The 26,471-nt window shown below is 41.4% G+C and overlaps 1 protein-coding gene across 1 annotated transcript; it reads left to right on the top strand.

The window, feature by feature from the left end:
• The first annotated feature begins 23,970 nt into the window (after positions 1 to 23,970).
• On the top strand, positions 23,971 to 24,477 carry ASCL4 (achaete-scute family bHLH transcription factor 4). The gene has a single exon (XM_037845291.1). The coding sequence runs from the start codon at positions 23,971 to 23,973 to the stop codon at positions 24,475 to 24,477; it is 507 nt and encodes a 168-aa protein (XP_037701219.1).
• The last annotated feature ends 1,994 nt before the right edge of the window (positions 24,478 to 26,471 follow it).

Raw genomic sequence — 26,471 nt, 5'->3', positions numbered from 1 at the left:
TTATTGGGGGGGCTGCGTGGTAAGCATTGCCCCAGAGGCGGCGAGGATGTCACGGCCCCATAAAATTTGGTCTATGGTGTGCAGAAATAACGGGCGGAAGGTACCTGAGTGGCCTTCTCCATCCTCCCACTTAATGGGTCTTATGGCCTGAAGAGAAGTAGAGGTACCAGTGGCTCCCACTACCGAGGGACCATCAAGAACCATGCACATGGTGGCATACTGAGCGGGCATGCAAGAGACTTCTGCCCCTGAATCGAGCGTGCCTGTGTACCATTGCCCCTCTATTCTTAACTTACGAGTAGGTTTTTCTGGAGTGATGGGGACTGTCCAGAGAAGCGTTTTATTGTCGGAGCATTGATTAGTTTTATTGGAACCGGCCGGCATGCTGCCTCTTAGGGGCGGGGCTGAGGCTTGCCCCGCTTGGAGTTTAAAGCTTGCTCAGTGCTCTGGTGTTGACTACTGCCAGGGCACCAAGGATAGCAGAATTTTTTTAAATCTTTCTCGTTAAGGTCTCTGTGGCTGCTTTTGCAATCGCGCGCCCAGTGATAACCACGTTGGCAGCGCGGGCATGGAGTGGGAGGGGGGCGCCCATTGCGTTGCATGGGAGGCGGGCGTTTGACCTCCGTATTGGGGCATTCCCTGGCAAAATGACCGCTTTGCCCGCATTTAAAGCAGCCGGTGGTGGCGGCTAAGGCGGCAGTGACGGCGCCAGAGACAGCCTGGGCTAGGGACGTGGCAGCTGGATCAAAGGCGCTGCAAGCGAGAACCCAGTCATCTATCCTTTTTTCCCGCAAGGGGAGAATGGCTTGCTTACAGGGGGGGTTAGCCCCTTCTAGAATGAGTTCGCGGGTGAGCGCTAGCTGGGCTTGGGGGTCGGTAACTTTTCTAGCACAGGCCTCTTCAACCCTGGAAACGAAGGTGGCAAAAGGTTCGTTTGGCTCCTGGAGGAGCTTGGTAATTTTGTCAGGTCGACGGGCAGAGCAGTTGGCAAACGCGCGTAAGGCGATGCCTCTGAGGACAGTCCAGAAGGTAGCAGGGACATTAATATAAGCAGACGCACTTAGAAACGCTCCAGTGCCCAAATAGGCTTCGGGGGGATGATAGACTCCAATGGCTGCGTCTTGCTCACTTTGCTTAGCTGCTTCCACCTGGAAGTGAGCACGCCAGTCAACAAACTGACCGGGGTTAAGAATGGAACGGGCAAGCGAAGCCCAGTCTTGGGGGATGCAATAGTCCATGCCGAGATCCTGCAGTATTTGGGAAGCGTATGGGCTACCTAACCCGTCCTCCTTGACGGCCCTGCGAAGCTGCTTGATAGTATCTGAGTCAATGGGATACCAGTCATACGGTTTCTGTGGGGTGGGGGCAAGGTTAAGAGGAAAGCAGCGAAAAGCACGAGAGAAAGGAGGACGCGCTTGCAGAGGGCTTGGCGCGGGAGTGGGGGTAGGGGGAGCGTTGCCCCAAGGGTTGCCTTGAGGTGTAGAAGGCAGCCAGGGGTTGTTAGTCGGCAGGGTGGGAGGAGCGGCGGCAGCTGCCGGTAGCGGCTCCGAGGGGGAGCTCGCCGAAGGGGGAGGCGGGAGTGGGAGGCCCCAAGCGTCGCAAGATGGCGGCGCGGTGGGCGTGGCTAAGACACAAGATGGTGGATCAGCCCCGCCCTGTGAAAGGGCGGGGTTCAAGGCACAAGATGGCGGACTAGCTCCGCCCTGTGGAAGGGCGGGGTAAAGCGTATGCGGTTTCCGGCCCAGCTTAGGGCTGACGTCATCGCCGGAGCACTTCCTCCCCTCGATGGAAGAAGAAGGAGGAAGTTCGCCATCTTGGCGTGGCGCAGTGTTATTTTGCTTTTTGGGAGTCACCTCGAGCGCGTTGTTAATCTGCTCGACTAAGGACTCCGTGTCCGAGTCATGATTTGAATTAGTATCGCTATCTGAATCTGTTGGCTGGGTTGATAGGGCCCCCTTGGATTTAACGGGGCCTCGATCAGGGGGGAGGGAGCCTTGAAGGCAGGAGCGGATGGTTATCAAGGTGGGGAGCAAGCCGGGAGGGAAGCGCTTGCTCTCATGTTCCATGGCGTTGGTGACTCGATCAATAAGACGATCATAAGTAACAGGGTCCCAAAGATGGCAAGTGGTGAGCCATGGGTTAAAGGGCAGCAGGAGGTCCCAGTATACCTGCAGCTGCCGGACAGACACTTTATAGCGATGCGTGTCTAGGAGACCCGCTAGAGCACGAACTTGAGGTGCCTGGCACGTAGATAGACGATTACCCATAGCTGAGGGGGGAGGAGGGGGGGTTGTTTACCGAGCAGAGAGAATGAGATAAACCGTGGCCGCGAGGCCGAAGGAGACGGCGAGAGCGGAAAGCAGTGCCCTTTGGCAACGGGAGCAGTCGGGGGGGGCGGTTGCAAAGAGGCACACGGCGCCAAATGAGGAGACAAAGACACAAAGAACCACGGCAAAGTAATGGAGGGGAAGAGGGAGAGCGTTAGGAGGAACGGGGGTCATAGAAGTGCGCATACAAGAGGACGAAGAGAGCGTGGGGGAAGGGAGGAGCGGCTTCGGAGCGGTGAACCTCACACGGCTCCGGAAGCGGCGAAGGAGAGGCGGCCCTTACCTTGCAGGCGAGGAAACGGGAAGCTGGAGAGGCGTCCGGGCGAGCGGGCGACCTGCCGAACTGTTGTGTGGAGACGTCCCTCACACGGGGCACCAGTTGCGGCCGCGGTTACTGTTTCTGGGGGGGGGGGAGTGGCGGCCGGTAGCTGAGCCCTCAGCTCTCGGGGCTGCTTAAAGGGTACCGGCGGCGGGGGCTCTTTCCCGGAGGCGAGGGCGAGGCGGAGGACTTGGCCAGGTCCTCGGCGGGAGGCGTACAAGGTGTGGAGGGCGGCGATAAGGACAAGACACTCTTCATCCAGTAGGAGTATGCGCCAAAGAGGCTTTATTTAGGGGTGATTACAGGTTATATAGGCTGGTAAGAAGGGCAGGACTGGGAAGGAGGTGAAGTAGCCTTAAATGGCAATACTGAAGGGAGAGGGGCTAGGATTGGTTCTGAGAGGACGCAGGAGCCGTTGCAGCGGGCGGGAGTTGTTCTGGCCACGGTGCATGCGCGCTGGCGGTGGCAGGAGTTGCCTTGGCACAGGGGAGTGTGCGGGCAAGATAAGGAAGTGGGGAAAGGGCGGTTGGGAGAAAGGCGGTTCCCTCCGGCAAGCCTCCCCTGCCAGTGGCATTTTGGGTGAGGAAAAGGGAGCTGCCTTGACCTCGCTCCCCAGGCTCGGGGGGGCTGCAGAGGGCACTAAACGCCCGTACCCACTACCCTCCCCAGGGGGTGATATCAGGTCCCCTGGCCCAGGCCTGGTAAGCCGAGGTACAAGCTCAGTCACCCGCAATACAGTCATAAACAATTTGGAAAAATCGCTAAACAAGTAGACTACTATAGCTTTCAAAAAAGGGAAAAATCCAGCAAATCCTGGGGAAGAGAGACAATCTGATTTCCAGTGCTAACACATTAAAATATTCAAATATTCAGATTTCAGCAAAAGATTAGAAGGCATACAAAGAAACAGGAAAAGATGGCCTATTCAAGATGCAAAATAAAGCAACATAAACGACCAATGAGGAAGAACAGACACTGGACATACCAGACAAAGACTTTTTAAAAAACTGTCTTAAAGAAGTTCAAAGAGCTAAAGGAAAACACAGACAAATAGCTAAAGGAAATAAGGAAAATGATATATGGACAAAATGAGAATTTCAATAAAAAGAAATAGAAATTATAAAAAAGAATCAAACTGAAATGCTGGAGTTGAAATGTACAGTATTGAAATTTATAAAAGACCCCTAGAGGATTTCCATAGCAGATTGGAGCTGGCAGAGGAAAGATTCAGCAAACTTGAAGTCAGGGCAATTGAAATTACACAGTCTGAGGAACAGAAAAGAAAAGAATAAAGAAATGGAATAGAGCCTGAGAGACCTGTGGGACACCACCAAGTATACCAATATATGCATAGGAGTCTGAGAAGGAAAAGAAAGAGTAAAGGGGACAGAAAGAATATTCAAAGAAATAATGGCTGAAAACTTCCCAAATTTAACAAAAGACATGAATATACATCTCAAGAAGCTCAACAAACTCCAAATAGGATAAATTCAAAGAGATCCACACCCAAACACATTATAAACACAAAACAAAGTGAAACTGTTGAATGCTAAGGACAAAGAGAAAATCCTCAAAACAGCAAGAGAGAAGCAACTCATCATGTACAAGGGAGCCTCAATAAGATTTAGTGCCAATTTTTCATCAGAAACCATGGACGCAATAACGCAGAGGGATGATATATTTAAAGTGCTGAAAACAAAAAATTGCCAACCAAGAATTCTATATCCAGCTCGCTTTTATGCACAAGACCACAATGTTCCATGCCACTTGTCATTTGGAGGTGTCAAAGGAGGCTGGCTGAGAAGGAAAATGTTTGTTGGCACAGTCTTGTAGTCATTGCACTTACACGTCCATTGCAAACAGCCTCCACCCCATGGGCAGCTCTGGGAAGGACCTAGACTGGAAAAGGGTACATAAGAAATAACGCTTCATGTTTCCGCAGAACTTGAGTAATTTTTTCCTATGTTACCTAGTTTGAATCCCACAATCATGCAGGAAAGTAACAGAGCTGCATTCACCCTGTGAGTCATCTCTGGATCCGAGACATTGCCTATTGTGTATGAATGATGTTTGTAGGTTTAAAATATCCATTTGCCAAAGACTTACTTCTAGAAGGTGATATGAATGTCTTTTGTAGAAAATTCCAACGTATAGACAAAAAAAAAAAAAAAAAAAAATACATCCCAAAGTGGAACTAATAAGCAATTACATCAAGGCCTTAAGATACAAGGTTGATAACAAAAGTCAATTGTTTTCCTATATATCAACAATGAAACTGGAATTTGAATTTAAAAACAATGCCATTCACAATAGCACTCCTCAAAATGTAATATTTAGGTATAAATCTAAAATAGGTTCAGGATCTATTAGAGAATACTACAAAACTCTGATGGAAGAAATCAAAGAAGATATAAATAAATGGAGATATATTCCAAGTTCATGGATTAGAAGACTCAATATTGTTAAGATGTCAAGTCTTCCCAACTTGAGCTATAGATTTAACCCAATCCCAATGAAAATTCCATAATCTGTTCTGTAGATATTGACAAACTGTTTCTAAACTTTATATGGAAAGGCAAAGGACCCTGAATAGCCAACAATACTAAAGAAAAACAACAAAGCTACAGTAATCAAAACTATAGCGGTGACAGAATAGGCACACAGATCAATGGAACAGAACAGAGAGCCCAGAAATATTGTCAACTGATCTTTGACAAAGGAGCAAAGGCAATTCAATGGAGAAAGGATAATCTTATTAACAAATGGTGCTAGAGCAATTGGACATGTGCGCCAAACAAAAACAAAAACCAAATCTAGACACAGATCTTAAACCTTTCACAAAAATGGACTCAAAATGGATCACAGATAGATCTAGATGTAAAACACAAAATGATAAAACTTCTAGAAGATAATATAAGAGAAAATGTGGGTGACCTTGTGTTTGACAGTGACTTTTTAGATATATACCGAAAGCACGACCCATGAAAGGAAAAACTGATAAGCTTGACCTCATCAAAATTAAAGATTTATGCTGTGCAAAAGACACTGTTAGGAGAATGAAGTGACAAGCACAGATTGGGAAAAATATTCACAAAGCACACCTGATAAAGGACTTGTATCCAAAAAATAAAAAGAACTTTTAAAACTCAACAGTAAGAAAATGGCCCGATTTAAAAATAGGCAAAATATCTGAGCAGATATCTCACCAAAGAAAATACACAGATGGCAAATAAACGTATGAAAAGATACTGAACATCATATGTCATAAGAGTATTCTTGGCACCAGCTTGTAATTGCAAAAGACTGGAAACATGGATTCAAGAATTAAGGGTTGGGTAATTATGGCACATGTATGCAATGAAATACCATTCATCCATTAAAAAGAAGGTGTGGAATGACTACCAAGGTATTAAGTAGGAAGAAAAGCAAGATGCTATTGTTTGGGTAAAAATGAAAAAGGGAACATATGCATACAAATACTTATATTATAGACTATCTTCACAAGAATATACCAAAAAAAAAAAAATCATGTAAAATTGGGTACTTCTGGGAATGGAGACTGGGAGAGATGGGTTTAAATTTGATCTGTTTGCATATCTTTAATGTGCATGTGTTGATTTTTAAAAAATAAACTTAAAATTAAAAAAAGAATTCTATATCCAGCAAAATTGTCCTTTAAAAATGAGCGAGAAGGGAGGTGGCAAGATGGCAGCATAGAGAGGAGTGGAAGTTAGTTAGTCCCCCTGGAACAACTAATAAACAACCAGGAACAACTAGTAAATAATCTGGACTAACTACTGGGGGACAACCATGACTGTCCACACATTGTACAACAACCTGGATTGGGAGTAATGCCTGAGATTGCAGCATAAAATATGTCAGTAAAAGCTGTGGAAATGCAGCAGGAGCTCCCTCCCCCCACAGCAGGCCAAACAGCAAAACCTCGCTGTGGTAGAAAGCAGCACTCTCTGAACAAGTAAATATACCTCAGTCCAGCTCCAACTGGGGTCTTAATTAACAAATGTGGACTGATGAATGCAAGCTGAAAATCCCCAACAAGCACACAGAGGCTTTTAGTGATGAGTGACCTTAAAGAACCAGAAGACTCATCTGACCCAGGAGGGGGAACCCAGAAGACCAGGTGTTACCTCTGGCCAATGAGTGAAACTGGGGGCCTGTGGACTGGCTCTGAAAGGGGGCTTTCTATCCCTTTTCCCCTCTCTCAACCTGAGCAGCTCAGTGGAGAAAACCTCAACCATTTTCACTTCACAGCACTCTGACCCAGACAAGGGTGGAGATAGCAGAATCAGAGCGATAAAGAACCTATTCAGATCCTGATGATCACTTTCTGTACCAGTTTGTATATATTATGTGCCCCAGAAAAAGCCTTATTCTTTGATGGAATCTTGTGGGGAGAGACATATTAGTTTTGATTAAGTTGGAACATTTGTATTAGGTTGTTTCCATAGACATGCACCCCAACCAGCTGTGGGTGATAACTCTGGTTGGATAATTTCCATGGAGGTGTGGCCCTGCCCATTCAGCATGGGCCTTGATTAGTTTACTAGGGCACTATATAAGCTCAGACAGAAGGAGCAAGCTTGCTACAGCCAATAGGGACACTTTGAAGAATCCACAGGAGCTGAGACAGACATTGGCCATTGGAAGCTGATGCAGACATTCTGGAGAATGCCATTTTGGAACGCAATCTAGGAGCAAGCAGACACCAGCCACGTGCCTTCCCAGCTAACAGAAGTTTTCCGGATGCCACTGGCAATCCTCCAGTGAAGGTACCGAATTGTCGATGCATTACCTTGTATACTTTATGGTCTTAAGACTGTAACTGTGTAACAAAATAAAGCCCCTTTTATAAAAGCCAATCCATTTCTGCTGTTTTGCATTCCGGCACTATTAGCAAACTGGAACTCCCTAAGGGGTGTATCTTCCCTAAGAGGAAGGAGGTGGTGCCCAGTTCTACTACTGGCCTTCCACTTAGAACCAGATCCCAGAGCTTGGGGGAAAACAGCTGTTCTAATTTGCTAATGCTACCTGAATGCAAAACACCTGAAATGGATTGGCTTTTACAAAAGGGAGTTTATTTGGTTACACAGTTACAGTCTTAAGTCCATAAAGTGTCCATCAACAAAGGGTACCTTCACTGGAGAAAGGCCATTGGCATCTGGAAAATCTCTATTAGCTGGGAAGGTGCATGGCTGGTGTCTACTTGCTCCTAGGCTGCATTTCAAAATGGCATTCTCCAAAATGTCTGTATCAGCTCCCAATGGCCGTCTTCAAAATGTCTGTCTCAGCTCCAGCTTCCTGTGAGCTCCTTCTGTCTGAGCTTATATAGTACTCCAGTAAACTAAACAAGGCCCACGCTGAATGGGCAGGGCCATGCCTCCATGGAAATTATCCAATCAGAGTTATCACCTACAGTTGGGTGGGTTACATCTCCATGGACACTGAACCAATAGGTTCCAACCCAATCCACACTAATACATATGCCCCCACAAGAATGAATTAAACAATATGGCTTTTTCTGGGGGACATAAATATACAAACTGGCACAACAGCCAAAACAGAAACTAAGGGCGTCACACCTCCTTACACCAGTCAGGAGCGACAAGTTGACAGGCATCATCTGCTGGGCAGGTTAGGAAAAGCACAGTGGCTAGAGGCTTCAAAGGGTGTGTCAATCTTCTAAGACACACCCTCAGGGAAACCTGATACTGAATATTGCCCCCTTCTGAGACCTGAGCCCATTCTGGTCTAGGAAAACCTGACTGGGGTAACCAAGGAAATCAGATGCCTATACAACAGAAAACTACAACCCGCACTAAGAAAAATGAAGATATGGCCCTGTCAAAGGGAAAACTTATATTTCAACTGAGATTCAGGAATTAAAACAACTAATGCTAAATAAATTCAACAAATTTACAGAAGATATGGAAAAAGACATGAAGGGTATAATGAAAACAATGGGCAAACATGAGGTAGAAATCAAAAGTTTGAAAAAACAACTGGCAGAATCTATGGGAATGAAAGACGCAACAGAAGAGATGAAAGACACAATGGAGACATACAACAGCAGATCTCAAGAGGCAGAAGAAGACACTCAGGAACTGGAGAATAAGACACCTGAAAGCCTACACACAAAAGAACAGATAGAGAAAAGAATGGAAAACATGAGCAACGTATGAGGGAACTGAATGACAACATGAAATACATGAATGTACATGTCATTGGTGTCCCCAAAGGCGAATAGAAGGGAAAAGGGGCAGAAGCAATCATAGAGGAAATAATCAATGAAAATTTCCCATCTCTTATGAAAGACATAAAATTACAGATCCAAGAAGCGCAGCGTACCCCAAATAAAATAGATCTGAATAGGCCTACACCAAGACACTTAATAAAATCAGATTATCAAATATCAAAGACAAAGAAAGAATCCTGAAAGCAGCAAGAGAAAAGTGATTCATCACATACAAAGGAAGCTTAATAAGACTATGTGTGGATTTATCAGTAGAAACCATGGAGGCAAGGAGGAAGTGGTGTGATATATTTAAGATACTGAAAGAGAAAAACTGCCAACCAAGAATCCTATATCCGGCAAAACTGTCTATCAAATATGAGGGAGAGTTTAAAATATTCTCTGACAAACAGACAATGACAGAGTTTGTGAACAAGATACCTGCTCTACAGGACATACTAAAGGGAGCACTACAGATGGATAGGAAAAGACAGGAGTAAGAAGTTTGGAACACAATTTTGGATGATGGTAGCATAGCAATGTAAGTACACTGAACAAAGATGACTGTGAGCCTGGTTGAAAGAGGAAGGTTAGGAGCATGTGGGACACCAGAAGGAAAGAGGAAAGATAAAGATTGGGACTGTATAACGCAGTGAAACCTAGAGTGCTCAATAATTGTGATAAAACATACAAATATGTTTTTACATGAGGGAGAACAAATGAATTTCAACCCTGCAAGGTGTTAAAAATAGGGTGGTATTGGGGAAAAATACAATCAATGCAAACTAGAGACTATAGTTAACAGAAACATTGTATTGTGCTTCCTTTAAGGTAACAAAGGCAATATACCAAAGCTAAATGTGTATAAGAGGGGGACATAAGGGAGGGGTATATGACTCTTGGCATTGGTGATGTTGTCTGACTCTTTATTCTGCTTTAGTTTAATGCTGTCTTTCCTATTGTTGCTTCCTAGCTGTCATGTTTTTTTTTGTTTTTTCTCTTTCTCTTTCTTTTTCTTTTGTCTCTCTACCTTCTTTGACTCTTCCTCCTTCTCTGTGGAAGACATGGATATGTCCTTTTATAGATAGCAGTGATGGTGGTGAATACACAAGTACGTGACTATACAGGGAACCATCAATTGTTTACTTAGGATGGAATGTTTATGGTGTGTGAACAAAACTGTTGTAAGAAAAATGAAACAAAACAGGTTGATGAAGAAACCTTGATGGCACTATATTGAGTGAAATAAGCCAGACACATAAAGACAGGGTCTCACTGATATGCACTAATTATAATATGTAAACTTATATACATGAAATATAAGTTACTAGGAGATAGAATGAGGCTAAAGAACGGGGAGCGGTTACTTATTATGGGCAGAATGTTCAACTAGGTTGAAATCAGTGTTTGAAAATTCAGGGGTGATGGTAGCACATTGTGAGAATAACTAACAGTGCTGAATGGTGTGTGAATATGGTGGAAAGGGGAAGCTCAGAGTCACATATGTCACCAGAAGGAAAGCTGGAGGTTAAAAAATGGGAATACATAAAACAGTGAATCTTGTGGTGGGCAATGTCAATGATTAACTGTACAAATATTAGAAATCTGTTTCATGAACTAGAGCAATGTATGACACTATAACCAGGAATCAGTAATAGGGGGGCATATAGGAAAAATACATATACCTATTGCAAACTATATACTACAGTTAGTAGTATTTTAACATTCTTTCATCAACAGTAACAAATGTAATATACCAATACCATGATTCAATATTGGAGCAGGGGTGGTTAGCGGTATGGGAAGATTTGAGTTTCCTTTTTTTGTCTTTCGTTTTTTTTTCTGAAGTAATGAAAATGTTCTAAAAACTGAAAAAAAATTAATTGTGGTGATGGATGCACAGCTGTATGATGGTACCGTGGGCAATTGATTGTACACTTTGGACCTTTGGGTAATTGTATGGTATGTGAACAATCTCAATAAAATTAAATTTTTAAAAAATGAGGGAGAGATTAAAACATTCCCAGATAAACAAAAGCTGAGGGAGTTCATCACCAATAGACCTAGTCTACAAGAAATGTAAAGTTAATTCTTCAGGCTGAAAATGAAAGACACTAAACAGTAACTCAAAACTACAAGAATAAATAAAAGATCTCTTGTAAAGTTATCTATGTATGTAAATATACATGCCAGTATTATTGTTGTATTTTTGGATGATTACTCCACTTTTTACTTCTTACATGATCTAAAATACTAAGGCATAAAAAGAAATTATGAATCTATTGTGTTGGGCACACAATGCATAATGTAATTTGTAATAACAATATAAAGATGGGGGGGCTAGATGGGTATAGGTACATAGTTTGTGTATGCTATTTGAAGTTGATTTGATATTAAATTGACCAATATTGTTGTAGGTTTAGGATGTTAAATTTAAGTTCTATGGTAACCACAAAGAAAACATCTAGAAATAAACACAAAAGGAAATGAGAAGGGATTCTAAATGATTCACTACAAAATACCAACCAAACAGAATGGTAGGCAGTAATGAAAGAAAAGGTATAAGACTCAAAAAAAAAAAACAAATAACAGAATTGCAGAAGAAAGTCCTGTATTACCAGTAATGACTCTAAATGTAAATGGATTGAACTCTCCAATCAAAAGACAGAGATTGGCAGAATAGGTACAAAAGCATGTCCCAAGCATATACTGTTTACAAGAGACTTACCTTAAATTCAAGGACACAAATAGGTTGAAAATGAATGGATAGAAAAAATTCTAAGAACCTTTCTAGTAGAAATGGAAAAGCCAATTATAAAATTTATTTGGAAGGCTAAGGAGCCCTGAACAGCCCACGCCAATCCTGAAAAAGAAGAGCAAGGCTAGAGAACTCATACTTTCTAATCTTACAAAGACACAGTGACCAAAACATTAGACATCCCTGAAGATCGGGAAAGTGATTGAACTAGAGGAAGGGGTAGCAACAGACAAGATGGAATTTAACAAAGGTTTATGAATACTGAATATTTGTATAATATTATTTTTCTAGTTGCTAGGGTATTAGAATAGCTAGAAGGAAAGAATTGAAATGGTGGAACTGTAACCCACAGCATCCTTTGAAATTTGTTCTATAGCTACTTGTTAAATGGTAATTTGAAAGCTGTACCTTTTTGTATGTATGTTGTATTTCACAATAAGGAAATAACCGAAACTATGGTGCTATAACTCATAATAACTTTGGAAATTTCCTACATATCTACTTGTTAAATCATATTCTGAAATATATTACCTTTTTATATATATGCTATATTTCATAATAAGGAAATAACTGAAACTGTGGAATTGTAACCTATAATATTCTTTGAAATTTGCTAACTACTTGTTAAACTGCACTTGGAAAGTTGTCACTTTTATGTATATATGTTATATTCTACAATTAAAAAAAAAAAGTCACAGTGATCAAAACAGCAAGGTAGTGGAGTTCTGGGCCCCAGGCTGCAGGGAGGATGAGGGTGCAGCAGGGTAGACAGGTGCAGGAACCATGTTCCGAGTACAGAAATGAAAGCATCAGTCATGTAATGTGATTATTCAAAATCAATAATCTGGAAGTTCATGTGGATTCCATAAAGTAAAGTGGAGCAAGCTGAAGGGACCCTGGAAAGCAAGAAAAAGCAATCCTGGAGTAACTTGACACATAGTCAAAAGGAAGATCTAAAGCCCCCTTGCCTCAATTTCGGGACAAGTATGAAGGGGCGTCCCAGCTCCAGGGCTCCCTGTGGGAGCCTCTGAGATCTTTGTTGTGACTGCATTGCAGTATTGCAATTTAGCTTCTCCCACTGCCATTCTGCCTTCTGGGATCTGTCATGGATGTTGTTCCCAAGAGCATTCCTTAGTGAACTTCCTATACACACACAAGGAAGATATAAGTGTAATGTGGTAACAAGCATATATAGTCTTAAGGAATCCACTGTAAGTAACGAACTAAATTCTTATCTTTGTGCCTAGAATAGTACTAATTAAGTTAATTCTTGGGAGAATTAAGAAAATAGTCATTTGAAAATAGTCATTCAAATGTTTGGCATTTCCTCAAAATGTTAAGCATAGAGTTATCAAATAACTCAGCAATTCTGCTCATAGGTATATAGCCAAGAGAAATGAAAACATATGCCCACATAAAAATTTGTATATGAATGTTCGTAGTAGCATTATACATAATAACCACAAAATGTAAATAACCCAAATGCGCATCAACTGATGAATGGATAAATAAAATATGTATATCCATGCAATGGATACTATTTGACAATAGGAAGGAAAGAAGTTCTGATACATGCTGCAACATGGATGGACCTTGTAAACATTATGCTAGGTGAAAGAAACTGGCCACAAAGAACCACATATTGTCTGAGTCTATTTACATGAACTGTCCAGAAAAGATAAATCTATAGAGACAGAAAGTATATTAGTGGTTGGCTAGAGGGAGGGGAGGGATGGGGGAAAGGGAGTGACTGCTAAAGGGTTTCCTTTTGTGATGATAAAAATGTTCTAAAATTAGATTGTGGTGATAGTTGCACAACTCTGAATATACTAAAAACTGAATTGTACACTTCAAATGGGTGAATTCTACTGTATGTGAATTATACCTCAATAAAGATTTAAAAAACAAACAAACAAACAGCATGGTACTGGCACAAGGCAGGCCTATAGACCAATGGAACTTAATTAAGAACTCAGAAATCAACCCTCTAATTTATGGATAACTGATTTTTGACAAGGGGCAAAGATCACTCAATTTGGGGAAGAATAGTCTCTTCAGCAAATGGTGCTGGGAAAACTGTATCTCCATTTGCAAAAGAATGAAGGGGGATCCTTACCTCATACCTTATGCAAAAATCAACTCAAAATGGATCAAAGACCTAAATATAGGAGCCAAAACTATTAAACTCCTGGAAGAAAACCTAGGGAAGCATCTTCAGGACCTTTTGTTAGGCGATCTAAGACTTTACACCCAGAGCACAAGCAACAAAAGAAAAATAGATAAATGAAACCTCATCTAAATTAAAAACTTTTGCACCCCAAAGGACTTTATCATTCAAGTGAAATGAAAAACCTACACAATGGGAGAAAATATTTGGAAACTACATATCCAGAATATATAAAGAAAGGTTTAATATCCAGAATATATAAAGAAATCCTTCAACTTAACAATAAAAAAGCAAACTTTAACAACGGGCAAAACACTTAAATAGACATCTCTCCAAAAAAGACACACAAATGGCCAGAAAGCACATACAAAGATGCTCAACATCATTGGCCATCAGGGAAATGCAAATGCAAATCAAAACCACAATGAGATACTGTTCTGGTTTGCTAATACTGCCAGAATGCAAAATACCAGAGATGGACTGGCTTTTATAAAGGGGGTTTATTTGGTTACACAGTTACAGTCTTAAGGCCATAAAGTGTCCATCAACAATGGGTACCTTCACTAGAGGATGGCCAATGGCATCCAGAAAACCTCTGTTAGCAGGGAAGTCACGTGGCTTGTGTCTGCTTGCTCCCAGTTTGCATTTCAAAATGGCATTCTCCAAAATAACTGCATCAGCTTCCAACGGTCATCTTCAAAATGTCTGTCTTAGCTCCAGCTAGCTATGAGCTCCTCCTGTCTGAGCTTATATAGTACTCCAGTAAACTAAACAAGGCCCACGTTGAATGGGCGTGACCACACCTCCATGGAAATTATCCAATCAGAGTTATCACCTACAGTTGGGTGGGTCACATCTCCATGGACACTGAACCAATAGGTTCCAACCCAATCCACACTAATACGTCTCCCCCACAAGAAGGCATTAAAGAATATGGCTTTTTCTGGGGGACATGAATATACAAGCCGGCACATTCCACCCCTTGGGCACCAGAAAAACATATTCTTTCCAAATACAAAATACGTTCATCCCATCACAATATCACAAAAAGTTAAATCACTTCAGTAACAATAGGTTAGTACAAGATCCCATCAAAATTAGTTACAAGCATGATCTCCAAAAGCAAAATTATTCTCTGGCTCTGTACCTATGAAACGTGGAACAAGTTATCTGCTTCCAATATACAAAGGAGGTATAGTCATAGGGTAAACATTCCCATTGCCATAAGGAGAAACTAAAAGGAAAACAGGGTTTAAGAGACCAAAACAATTCCTAAAACCCGCCGGGCAAACTCCATTAGATTTCAAAGTCTGAGAGTCATTTACAGAACTACGTTGCATCCTTGGGGCTTGTGAGAGCTGGAGTCCAATCCTTTCCAAGGGTCCTTGTGGCAGCCCTTTTCTCTCCAAACGCTGGGGTGAGTTCTCCAACATATCCACACATTGGGGAGACCACCTTCTTGGCCCCACCCTCCTCAAACATCAGGGTGCCACCTGGACTCTGCCTTTCCGGGGCAAAGGCTCTACCCTCTCTGAACAGTGGGGTGGCGGCCAGGCTCTCCCCAGTTCCCTGGGAATGTGCTCTACCCTCTTTGGGGCCTGGGGTGGCAAAATTCTTCCTCAACATCAAAGTGGGAGGCCCACCCTCAACCTCTGGGGCAAACTTACCCTTTCCCCGCATGTGGGCCATTCCACTCTCCAAGCCTGAGACCTCGTAACTCCAGACCTCAGCCTCCATGGCTCTGTCTTTGAAGAAATTTTTCCTTCAGTTTGTTCCTTGCCTGTCTTCTCCAGTCCAGACTGGCAGCGGTTCCATCTATAAATATCTCGCAAAAATTCTGTTGGCTTTGCATGAAGCACACAGGGGTCAAAGCCTTCAGACAATAGGCGTTTCCACAAATCCTTTCTGGATAATTCCATCTCCAATCCTGAAATGGCGGCTGCATTCCATGTTTGGTTGAATCCTCATGTTGGGCCCCTGGAAGCCCGGAATTTTCCAAACCATCAGTTTCTGGTTTCTTTGAAGCCAAGAGTTCATTTCTCAGCTTATCTCTGTCCTCTCACATTTTACTATAAGCTGCAAAGAGAAGCCAGGCTATATCACAAAAACAATATCACAAACTATAACTTCTAGTTTTGAAATATCATCAGCCAAGTATCCCAGCTCCTCACCTTCAAATTCTTCCTTCCATCTCACACCAGGACTCAATTTTGCCAAATTCTCTGCCACTTTAAAACAAGGATCACCTTTCTTCCAGTTCACAACAACACATTCAATATTTCTGTTCAAGGCCTCATCATAATTATCTTTAGAGTCCATATTTCTACCAACAGCTTTTTCAAAGCAGTCTAGGCCTTTTCTATCAAGCTCCTCACAATTCTCCCAGAATCTTCCCCTTACCCATTTAAAAAGCTGCTCCAACATGTTTGGTATTTGCAAGCTCAGCAGCACCCCACTTCTCTGGTACCAAAATCTGTTCTAGTTTGCTAATGCTGCCGGAATGCAAAATACCAGAGATGGACTGGCTTTTATAAAGGGGGTTTATTTGGTTACACAGTTACAGTCTTAAGGCCATAAAGTGCCCATCAACAAAGGGTACCTTCACTAGAGGATGGCCAATGGCATCCAGAAAATCTCTGTTAGCTGGGAAGGCACGTGGCTGGCGTCTGCTTGATCCCAGGTTGCATTTCAAAATGGCATTCTCCAAAATATCTGCATCAGCTTCCAATGGTCATCTTCAAAATGTCTGTCTCAGCTCCAGCTAGCTATGAGCTCCTCACGTCTGAGCTTATATAGTGCTCCAGTAAACTAAACAAGGCCCATACTGAATGGGCAGGGCCACGCCTCCATTGAAATTATCCAATCAAAATTATCACCTACAGTTGGGTGGGTCCCATCTCCATGGACACTGAACCAATAGGTTCCAACCCAATCCATACTAATACGTCTGCCCCCACAAGAATGCATTAAAGAATATGGCTTTTTCTGGGGGACATAAATATACAAACTGGCACAGATACTGTTTCACACCCAGTAGAATGCCTACTATTAAGAAACCCAGAAAATTACAAGTTTTGGAAAGGATGTGGAGAAATAAGAACACTAATTCACTGCTGATGGGAATGTAAAATGGTGCAACTGCTGTGGAAGACAGTTGGTGGTTCCTCAGAAAGCTAAGTATAGAATTACCATATGCCTTGGCAATCCGACTTCTAGGTATATAACCAAAAGATTTGAAAGTGAGGACTTGAACACATATTTTTCACTCCAAATACATGCATTATTCACAATTGCCCAAATATGGAAGCAACTTAAGTGTCCATCAACCGATGAATGGATAAACAAAATGTGGTATACACACACAATGGAATATTCTCAGCCCTAAAAAGGAATGAAGTTCTGATACATATGACAACATGGATGACCCTTGAAAACATCATGTTGAGTGAAATAAGCCAGACACAGAAGGACAAATATGGTGTGATCTCACAGACATAAAATAATTAGAACAAGCAAACTCATAGAATCAGAATCTAGAATATAGGTTACCAGGGGATGGGGTGGGGACAGGAAATAGGGAGGTAAGGCTTAGAATGTTCGGTTCCTATTTGGAATGATGAAAATATTTTGGTAATGGGTAGTGATGACAGTAGGACAAAATTATGAACATAATTAACAGCATTGAAATATGTATCTAAATGAGGTTAAAATGGGAAATGTTAGGTTGTATATATGGTAATAGAATAAAAATTAACAAAAAAATTGATGAAACTGCACCACACAAACAGTGAACCCTTAGTTAAACCATGGACTACAGTTAATAATACAATTATTAAAATGTGTTTTAATCTATGGTAACAAATGTACTATAGCAATGCAAGGTGTTAATAATAGGGTGATGTATGGGAATCCTGTATTTTATGCATGATTGTTCTGTAAACCCACAACTTCTCTAATAATAATAGTATAAAAAGTGGTAAGTAGAAAAAAAGGCAAAGTACAGGGAAAAAAATATATTACAACAAAAAGAGTGAATCCTGATGTAAACTATGGACTATAGTTAATAGTATAATTATAATAATATTGTTTCATCAATTGTAACAAAGGTACCACACTAATGGAAAGTGTTAATAATAGGGAAAACTGCATGTGTGGGGGCAGGGGCAGGTAATATACGGGAACTGTAACTTTATGCATGCTTTTCTGTAAACCTACAACTTCTTACATAAAACAAAAAAAAAAAGAAAAGAAAAGAAAAAACAACTATAGAATATCTAGAGTGGGGGGTTGTTTGACAGGTGTACACCTTTATCAAAACTCATTGAATTGTATAATTATCCTTGCATTTAACTGTATACAGATTTTTATTTTATTTCAATTAGAAATGATTAGACCTAATAAAGTTCATTGAAATGACTGGGTTAAAAATTAATATGAAATAAATCAGTAGCTTTGAATAATAGAAAAAAATCCAATTGACAGTAGCATCCTAACCTATAAGACTTCTGAAATAAACTTAATAAAAAACATATGAGTCCTACATGAAGAAATCTGTGCTGCTTTATGAAAGAACAAAAAAGATCTCAATAAATGAGCTTTACTAATGTTCACATATGGAGAAATTAGACATTAAAAAAAAGTCAATTCTGTCCAAATTAATCTGTATAGTCAATGTTAGGCAGTATGCCACACCCCCATCCCCCACCTTAGAAATTCTGCAAGTCCATGATGAGCCACTCCACCCCTGCCCTAAGGAATTCTGCAAGTCTGCCATAACGTTTAAATTTTAAACTTTCCTGTTCCCAAGTTCCTGCTTCCAAGGCAGCCAGTGGAAACCTGCCAGCTATCCCCTGTCCCCAAAGTAGCCACTGAGAAACTGCCAACCTACCCCTGCCAGCTCCCAGTCCCATCCTACATAAGCCTTACCGTTCCTCTCCACCTGGGCTGTCGCCATCTTAGGCTTCAGCCTGCCTGTACACGGCCGTACAATAAAGCTTCTTCGATCGAGTTTTGGTCTCTTATCTTTCCGGTTGAAAAACCTAACAGTCAACACAATCCCAATTAGAATCCTGAGTTTTTGTTTTTTTTTCCCTCATGAATATTGAAAGTGCAAGTTTTGTTTGCTTTGTTTTTCCAAATTTGGGCATATTTGCTCAAGAATTCTCCCAGTTGAATTTTAGAATTAGCTACTCATTCTCCAAGTCATGAGTTTGGTGCCTTTTTCTAATTCACACAAAGATGACATAAAGAGTAGGTGAGGCAAAGGTGGCCTTAAACAAGGGAGAAGAGAAAAGAGCTACAAGGAAAGAGTTGACAAATTTGACTACAACAAAAACAAAAACTTCTATATGACAAAAACTGCACAGACATGGTTAAAATGCAAATAGTGTTTGAGAAGAGCAGAAAACACAGTGATAAATTGTATCTAAATATCTGTGGTTCTTTAAATCTTGCTGTAAATTATATTATCTGTCCAAATAGAATGTAATGGTGTGAGTAAAGGAGTAATGACGTTTTCCTTTTACGCATGAAATTTCACCTTCAGTTAGCTTTCTGGTTATCTGTCCTCTGGAGACCTGATAAAGGTGGAATGTCAATTATGTGGTTAGGCAACCCTGCCTATAATAAATCAATTACCTGGTTGGTAAACTGCACCTGGACTGGGAGAATTATAAATACCTGGTGGAGAAGCACAGCTTTGGGGTGTGTAAGAATTCAGGGAACTCTTATTATTGTACACGACCCTTGCGGAGTCCCTGGCAGCTGTGCCTGTGGAGCTGATACAAGAAATATTGGCTCCTGGAGGGTATGAGATTTCTAAGTCGGGGCAGCTGCCCCATCTGCCTGATGTGAGTCTTGTTTCCTTGCACCTGAGCTGTCACTTGGGGGGTGGGGAGGGGAGTTGCGTGGATCACTGCATAGACAGATTGCTGCAAGGACTCCCCGAGAGGTAGAGCACCCAACTCTGCACTGCTCCAAGCTGTCATTCCTGACCCGGGTCCTTCCAAATGAACCCGATGCCAAATAAGGTCCATAGTAATCTTATGTCTAGTTGTTTAGTTGTACCTAAAAGACCCCCAGTGGATGTTACACATAGTAATACAGATAATTTATACTTGAGCTATACAGAAAAGGACTAACTGAATAGAGTCATGTTAGATAGTTTGAGATTTAGTTAGCTACACCTTTGAGAAATCTTGTTTCTATCTTGAGGTCATAATAGATGTAGGTAGGTAGGTAGGTAGGTAGGCAGATAGATAGATAAATAGATAGATAGATCGATCGATCATTGGAGTTATAATCCCTGCTCCATCTTGTGACAGCTGACCCAAATCGCAGGTATGGGGCCTGGAAAGGTTTGTACACCTCTATGGCTGCGAGCATAGTCTATAATGGGACATTAAATATTTCACACAAAAAGCCAATCTAAGTCTATTTCAAGCAGGTGACAAGGGACTGGCATGAGTCTTAGGGGTGGAAGTTTTCCTCAGCTTTGCAGGTACCTTTAAATCTACTGAGCCTGACCTTATGAATCCCCATTCCCTCTTTCACATGCAGATTTGAACAGTGGGGACACAAGCCCAGTCCCAAGTTACCTTGGGGATTTAGGATAACTGTCACTCGATCTAATCAGCGTTATGTGAGACATACTTAAAGTTGGAGAGAACAGTTTTCTGGGCTACAACTGACTTGAAGATGACTGGGAGTTGGAACAGCCTCTTGATCTCTGATGTGAAAAAGAGATGTTCAGTAATGCGCTCTTACTGAAAAAGTCACTTATGTCCAATACATTTGTACCTTCAGAAAACATTAAGAAAAGCTCTGTCAGCATTCTTTGTGGCCATGCAGTGACATCTTAACATTACTTGAAGCCTATGAAAAGACCTCTATAGGATCTGACCATTTCTTTATTGTTATAGTCACTACAAAAAAATCTATTCTCAGAGATAGATTAAAAATTTATTAGGAGCCACAACACTTGGTCAAGAGCTTCATATTATAATGATAAGTTTGTTGCTTTAGGTTAGATCAGGGAGTCATTTGAGTTTCCTACACATTTTCACTTTATTAGACTAAGAAATACAAAAGTTGCTGATGTTCATAGCAGCATTATTCACAATAAGCAAAAACTGGAAACAATTCAAGTGTCCATCCACAGATGAATGGATAAACAAATGTGGTATATACATAAGGTGGAATATTCTTCAGCCATGAAAAGGAACGAAGTTCTGATACATGTTACGACACGGAAGAACACTGAAGACATCATGCTAAGTGAACTAAGTCAGACACAAAAGGACAAATATTGTATGCTTCACTTGCGTGAAATATCCAGAATAAGCAAATTCATAGAGACAGAAGGTAGAGTAGAAGTTACTGGGGCTGCAGGGAAGGAAGAATGGAGAGTTATTGTTCAATTGGTACAGAGTTTCTGTTTGAGGCGATGAGTGTTTAGGTAAACCATGGTGGTGATGGTAGCCTAATATTATGAATGTACTTAATGCCACTGAATTGTGCACTTAAAATGGTTAAAGTGGCAAAATTTGTGTTATAAATATCTTACAATACATTTTGTAAAAAGGTAAAAAATGCAAAAGCAATGAGTTTTTTGTAATAAGTTAAACAGTAGAGAAAGGAAAAGTAAACAATTCCATACTCCTCCCCATCCCCAATGCCACTCTTTTCAGGCAACCAATGACAAAAATTTGATGCATGTCTTTCCACTTCATTCTCTGTGCACATATAAACATATGAAGACATGCATGTCATGTAGAATTGTTTATTTTATTTTCAGTTCATGCTATATATATTACTCTGCAATTTATTTTGTTTGTTTCACTTAACACATTATGGACATCTCTGCAAATTCTTATATATAGACCTAATTCATTATTTTTAATAATAGCACAATATACTAAAAGTATTAACACTTATTGATGTACATTCAGGCTGTTTTTTTTTTTTTAAATTACTACCAATGATGCTGCAATAAATATTATTGTACGTGTAAATCTATACTACTGCTCTTATCTTTGTAGGCTAGATTTCCCAAAGTGGAATCTCTGGGCCAAAGGGTATGTGATGTGCACTATTACTTTTTATAGTTACTTTCCTAAAAGTTTACAGCAATTTATGCTTCCACTACTTCCTCAAAACCTTGCCTGCTCTGGATGTTAGCAATCTTAAATTTTTGCCAATCTGAGGATGGAAAATGGAATTTCCCAACTGTTCTCTTAGCATTCTCTTGGCTCCCCTCTGATCTATTCTCTACTTTGCAGACAGAATGATCTTTCTGAACCACAAATCTTAATATGCATCACCTTTCTGCTTAAAATACCTCAGTATCTTCTCATCACTATTATAATGAAGACCAAAATCTTTGACATGGCCAAAAAGTACTGCATGATCTAACAGCCCACCTGTCTCTCGATGTGGGATTTCCTCTCAATTGGAGGGGCTTTCTCCTAATTGTTCCCAACTTTACTAAGAAATCAACATGTCATAATAGGAAGTTTGCCAGTGCAAGCCTCAAATAGGGGGCTGCCCCTTTTAACATATGACTAACTTATACCTGAAGGGAATAATTATTTCTATTTTATTTGCCTTGATGTAAGTGTTTTTCCAGTTGCTTCAGGCAGATAATTTAGAGTAAACAGGGAAGTGCAGGACTTGTCAAAAAGCATGTTAGGGCGACACCATGGCCCCCCAGGAATAAGCAGAAGGCTCTTGATGGTAAATGGCGGCAGGTGGGGTGGGATGGGGGTGGGGGTTGCTTCTCGTTTTTAAGTTAGACTTTTAAAGTAGAAGATGCCTTTAATGTGCTGGTTTGCAGAACAGGAAATCTGATTTTCAGTGTGATAACACATTCTTTGACATTAACCAGTATGGGTGGATTTTTAATGACACTTTCATCTTCAAAGCCCTTTACCAACACTGATGGATTAATTATTCGTTTTTGGTTGTGCGAGAAAAAGACAAGTCTTCAAAGCCATCATCATCCTTTCCCCTTGGAATTGAGGCTCTCCACTGTTCAAATGTTTTTCTGCCCCCAAGGGAGAAAAATTTAGCATTGCATTTTTAAGACAAAAGCAATACAATAGAAATATGCTCTTTGCACTATGGAAAGACGATGTTATATCCTGCGTGAGATTAGAAGAGGTGGGGAAGCAGTGCTCAAGCTGTGTTTACAGTAAGCACTGTGAGGAAAAAACTCGGGCTAAAAGTGTTACTGTGAGTCTTTTGATGTGCTCTTAAAAAACACTACACATACAAAGAGCATCTAGGTTAAACACAAATTGGGAATAAGATGAGGACCCTTTTATTGATTGCTGAAGTATATTTCTTCCTGCTCCTTTCAAAAATGACCAACTGAGTTTTTTAAAGATTTGGTTTGGGAAGAGAAAACCTCAAGTCTCTCCGAGGGTCCTTCTTGACTTGACACATCTTATAACCACAAGGGAGCAGTCTCTCCTTTGATGAGTTCTTCCACCTCCCCAGAAATGAAACGGCAAGTGTAAGTTTGCAAACAAGCTAAAAGCTCTTGCCATTAGCTCTGGACGCCCAAAACCACCAAGGCTCCAATCAAGTCTTGATTTTCAAGGAGAAAGCCTCCAGTAAACTTTGGCTCAGCCGCAGGAGATCCTTCCGTTCCTGGGAGGAGCTCTTCTCAAACCTTAAAAATTCCTATGCTCTTTGCAAACGACTCATCCCTTGAAGACCCAGAGCGGTGGATTACAGTAATTGAAAAGCTTCGGTGGTTTTGGAAGATTACCCTGTGTTTGGTGTGCGCTCACATTTCCAGCCTAGGCGAACCGAGCAGAGGAACCCCTTTGTTATCTTTTGAAATAAGATCAGAGGGGAAGACGGGGTTTTAAGTGTGGATTAGGGGGTCCCTAAATCTCTGACTACTACTACCTCGACGGGAATCTTTATAAAAAGATTGAGGCGTGCAATGAACTTCAGGAATCACGCGAAGTTTTTGAACCCTGTCCTGGAACATAGCTTCCGGACCCAGAAACTTCTCCAAAGATAGACCTGCTGTGGCAGGGAGTCTGGATGGACCAGATCTCTGCTTTTAAGATTTGAAATCTCACCTTCTTCTGCTGAGACGTTGATCTCTAGGGTGATTTGTCTGCTTTTCGACGAATGATGGAGACACGTAAACCGGCGGGACTGCTGAGCGCCTGGCCGTACCACCTCCGCAGCGGCGCAGTGGGCACGCCGGGGGTCCTGCCCCGACCTCCTCTGCGTGATGCCTTCAGGGTCTCCTTGCGTCTGGACTCCGCGAGCTGGGACCAGGCACCCGGGGCTTGCCCACGGAGGCGGCTGCACCCGCCCCTGCCGCGGGACGGCGCCTTCGAGTCCCCCTTCCTCCGCCAGCGCAACGAGAGGGAGCGGCAGCGGGTGCGCGGCGTGAACCAGGGGTACGCGCGCCTCCGAGACCACCTGCCCCCGGAGCTGGCGGGTAAGCGCCTCAGCAAAGTAGAGACGCTCCGTGCCGCCATCGGCTACATCAAGCACCTCCAGGAGCTGCTGGAGCGCCACGCCCAGGAGCAGGAGGGCCCCGAGCGCAGGGCCGAATGCAACAGCGACGGCGAGTCCAAGGCCTCCCGGGCGCCTTCGCCCTGCAGCGAGCCCGAGGAGGGCGGCAGCTAGCCAGCGCCCACTGCCTATGCGGGCTGGAGCGAAGTTTCTCTCCGAAGGTGGTGTGCATTTTTAATCGGGTGTCTCCTCCAGGCCTAAGACTGGGGAAAAAGAAATAAGTGATTTGTGCGGAATAAGGGTATTTTCACATTTTAGTTGTTTACCCCTCCTGATTGGTTATATGTACCTTCAACTGAAAGGTGTTTCTTAAGGACACACTCTTCTTCTACTTCTAAAATGCAAACTTTTCTAAATCTAAATTGTTTACTTTAATGTGAAAGTTGGGGTGTGTGGAGGAAGGAAGGAGAAGGCTCAGAATGTTAACAGATTCTGAGACCTTCAAGCTAAAAACGATTGTTCTAAAGACCCACAAGGCAATAGCCACTGGAATTTCCCACAGTCAGTGGTGTGGGTAAATTATATACACGTATATGGAAATAAATCCAACCTTAATCAAAGAAGAAATTACGAAAAAAATGACTGCCCTTAAGATGCGAGGGACATTTTCCTGCATTTCATCTTTTGGGAATTGTATTAGAAATGTAATTAACACGGTGCTTTGGGTGACGGTGACTGTAAGCTGACACTTGAAAATAAATTGGCCAGTGCAAATTGTGCTGCTAGATATGCTGTATGTCTGAGTATGTGAATGGCCATGCTAAAGAAAAGTCATTCTATATTTGAAGTCGACTGTTTTCTAAAAAAGTGAGCTTGGGAACTTTATAGCATTTAGCAGATAATAAAATATTTAGTGTTAATGATTTCTTTGGAAGAGTATGAAACTTATTTTTTTTCCTTCAGTTATTTTTTCCCATTAAAATTTCTTCCTTTTCTTTGCACTCCCCTTTGTGGTTCACATTTCATCCAAATTAAAGTGATTCTGTGACTTAAAAAAAAAATGGAAATACTTAGAAATGCCTTTTGCCAGTTGAACTGGAAGGGGAAGGGATGTGAAGCAAGGGGGAGGAATTCAGGTTAGTTCATTCTCAAACTTTTACTTCACCTGGAGGCTTCTAGGCATACTGAAATTATATAGTGACTTCAGCTGTGTTCCCAATATTTAAAAAATTTAATTCTGATCATTTTTCTCTGAGAAACAGTCATGAATCCAATAGATAAGTCAAATGTTGATACATGAAGATAAATTTCCTCTTGCTAAAATTATTTTCTATTATACTCATTTGCCCTTTCTATTTTCTGTTATACTCAATGGAAGCAGCTTTGATATCCTGGGAAAAAGGAACTGGACAATAAAAGAGAACTAACATTGGAAAACACTTTCCTGGTATTATTTCATTTAATCCCCACTCTGGCATAATGGGGGAGGTTTTATTACCCCATTTTAACAGATATGTCAATTGAGAGAAACTCATATTCAGTGAACATCTTTTTTGAGCCAGGAATTTTATGTGCTTTCTACAATTTTTTTTTATTTAATTCTCATACATCTATGAAGTGGACATTATACATATTTTGTGGTTAAAAATAAAAGAGACTCAGAATGGTTACATACCTTGCCCAGGTTAGTTCTGCTAGGATTAGTTGGGCTGGGGTTCAATATTGAGTTGTCTGACTCCAAAGTTTTCTTTCTTCCTTGCTGTGTCATTTGCTAGCTGGGAAACACGAGCAAACATGACTTAACCTCTCTGCAACTCAGTTTCCTGATCCATACTATTTCACAGAAGCAGTTTAGGTGAAAGAGCATGATAATCTGCAAGGTACTTCCTCAGAGAAATAATAATGATAATAATAATAATAATAATAATAATAATAATAATAATAATTGTGATTATTATTTGGGAAAAGTACTATATCTCGGTTCTGTGGAAGGTAATGCCTGGCTAAGAATGATCTCTAGGTGGTGTTAGTGTGAATTCTTCAGTGTTTCAAACAAGGGACAGAGTAACCACATTCTATTAGGATTTTACCTTCTATGGTAGATTTCTAGGGGACGTGACTTGACCCGTGGAATGCTGAATCCATGTTAAAACATATAATTACTGATC

Source organism: Choloepus didactylus, chromosome 8, assembly GCF_015220235.1.
Source record: "Choloepus didactylus isolate mChoDid1 chromosome 8, mChoDid1.pri, whole genome shotgun sequence".
Taxonomy (NCBI): domain Eukaryota; kingdom Metazoa; phylum Chordata; class Mammalia; order Pilosa; family Megalonychidae; genus Choloepus; species Choloepus didactylus.
Note: the sequence above shows the minus strand (reverse complement) of the source record. Positions and strands in the feature narration are given on the sequence as shown.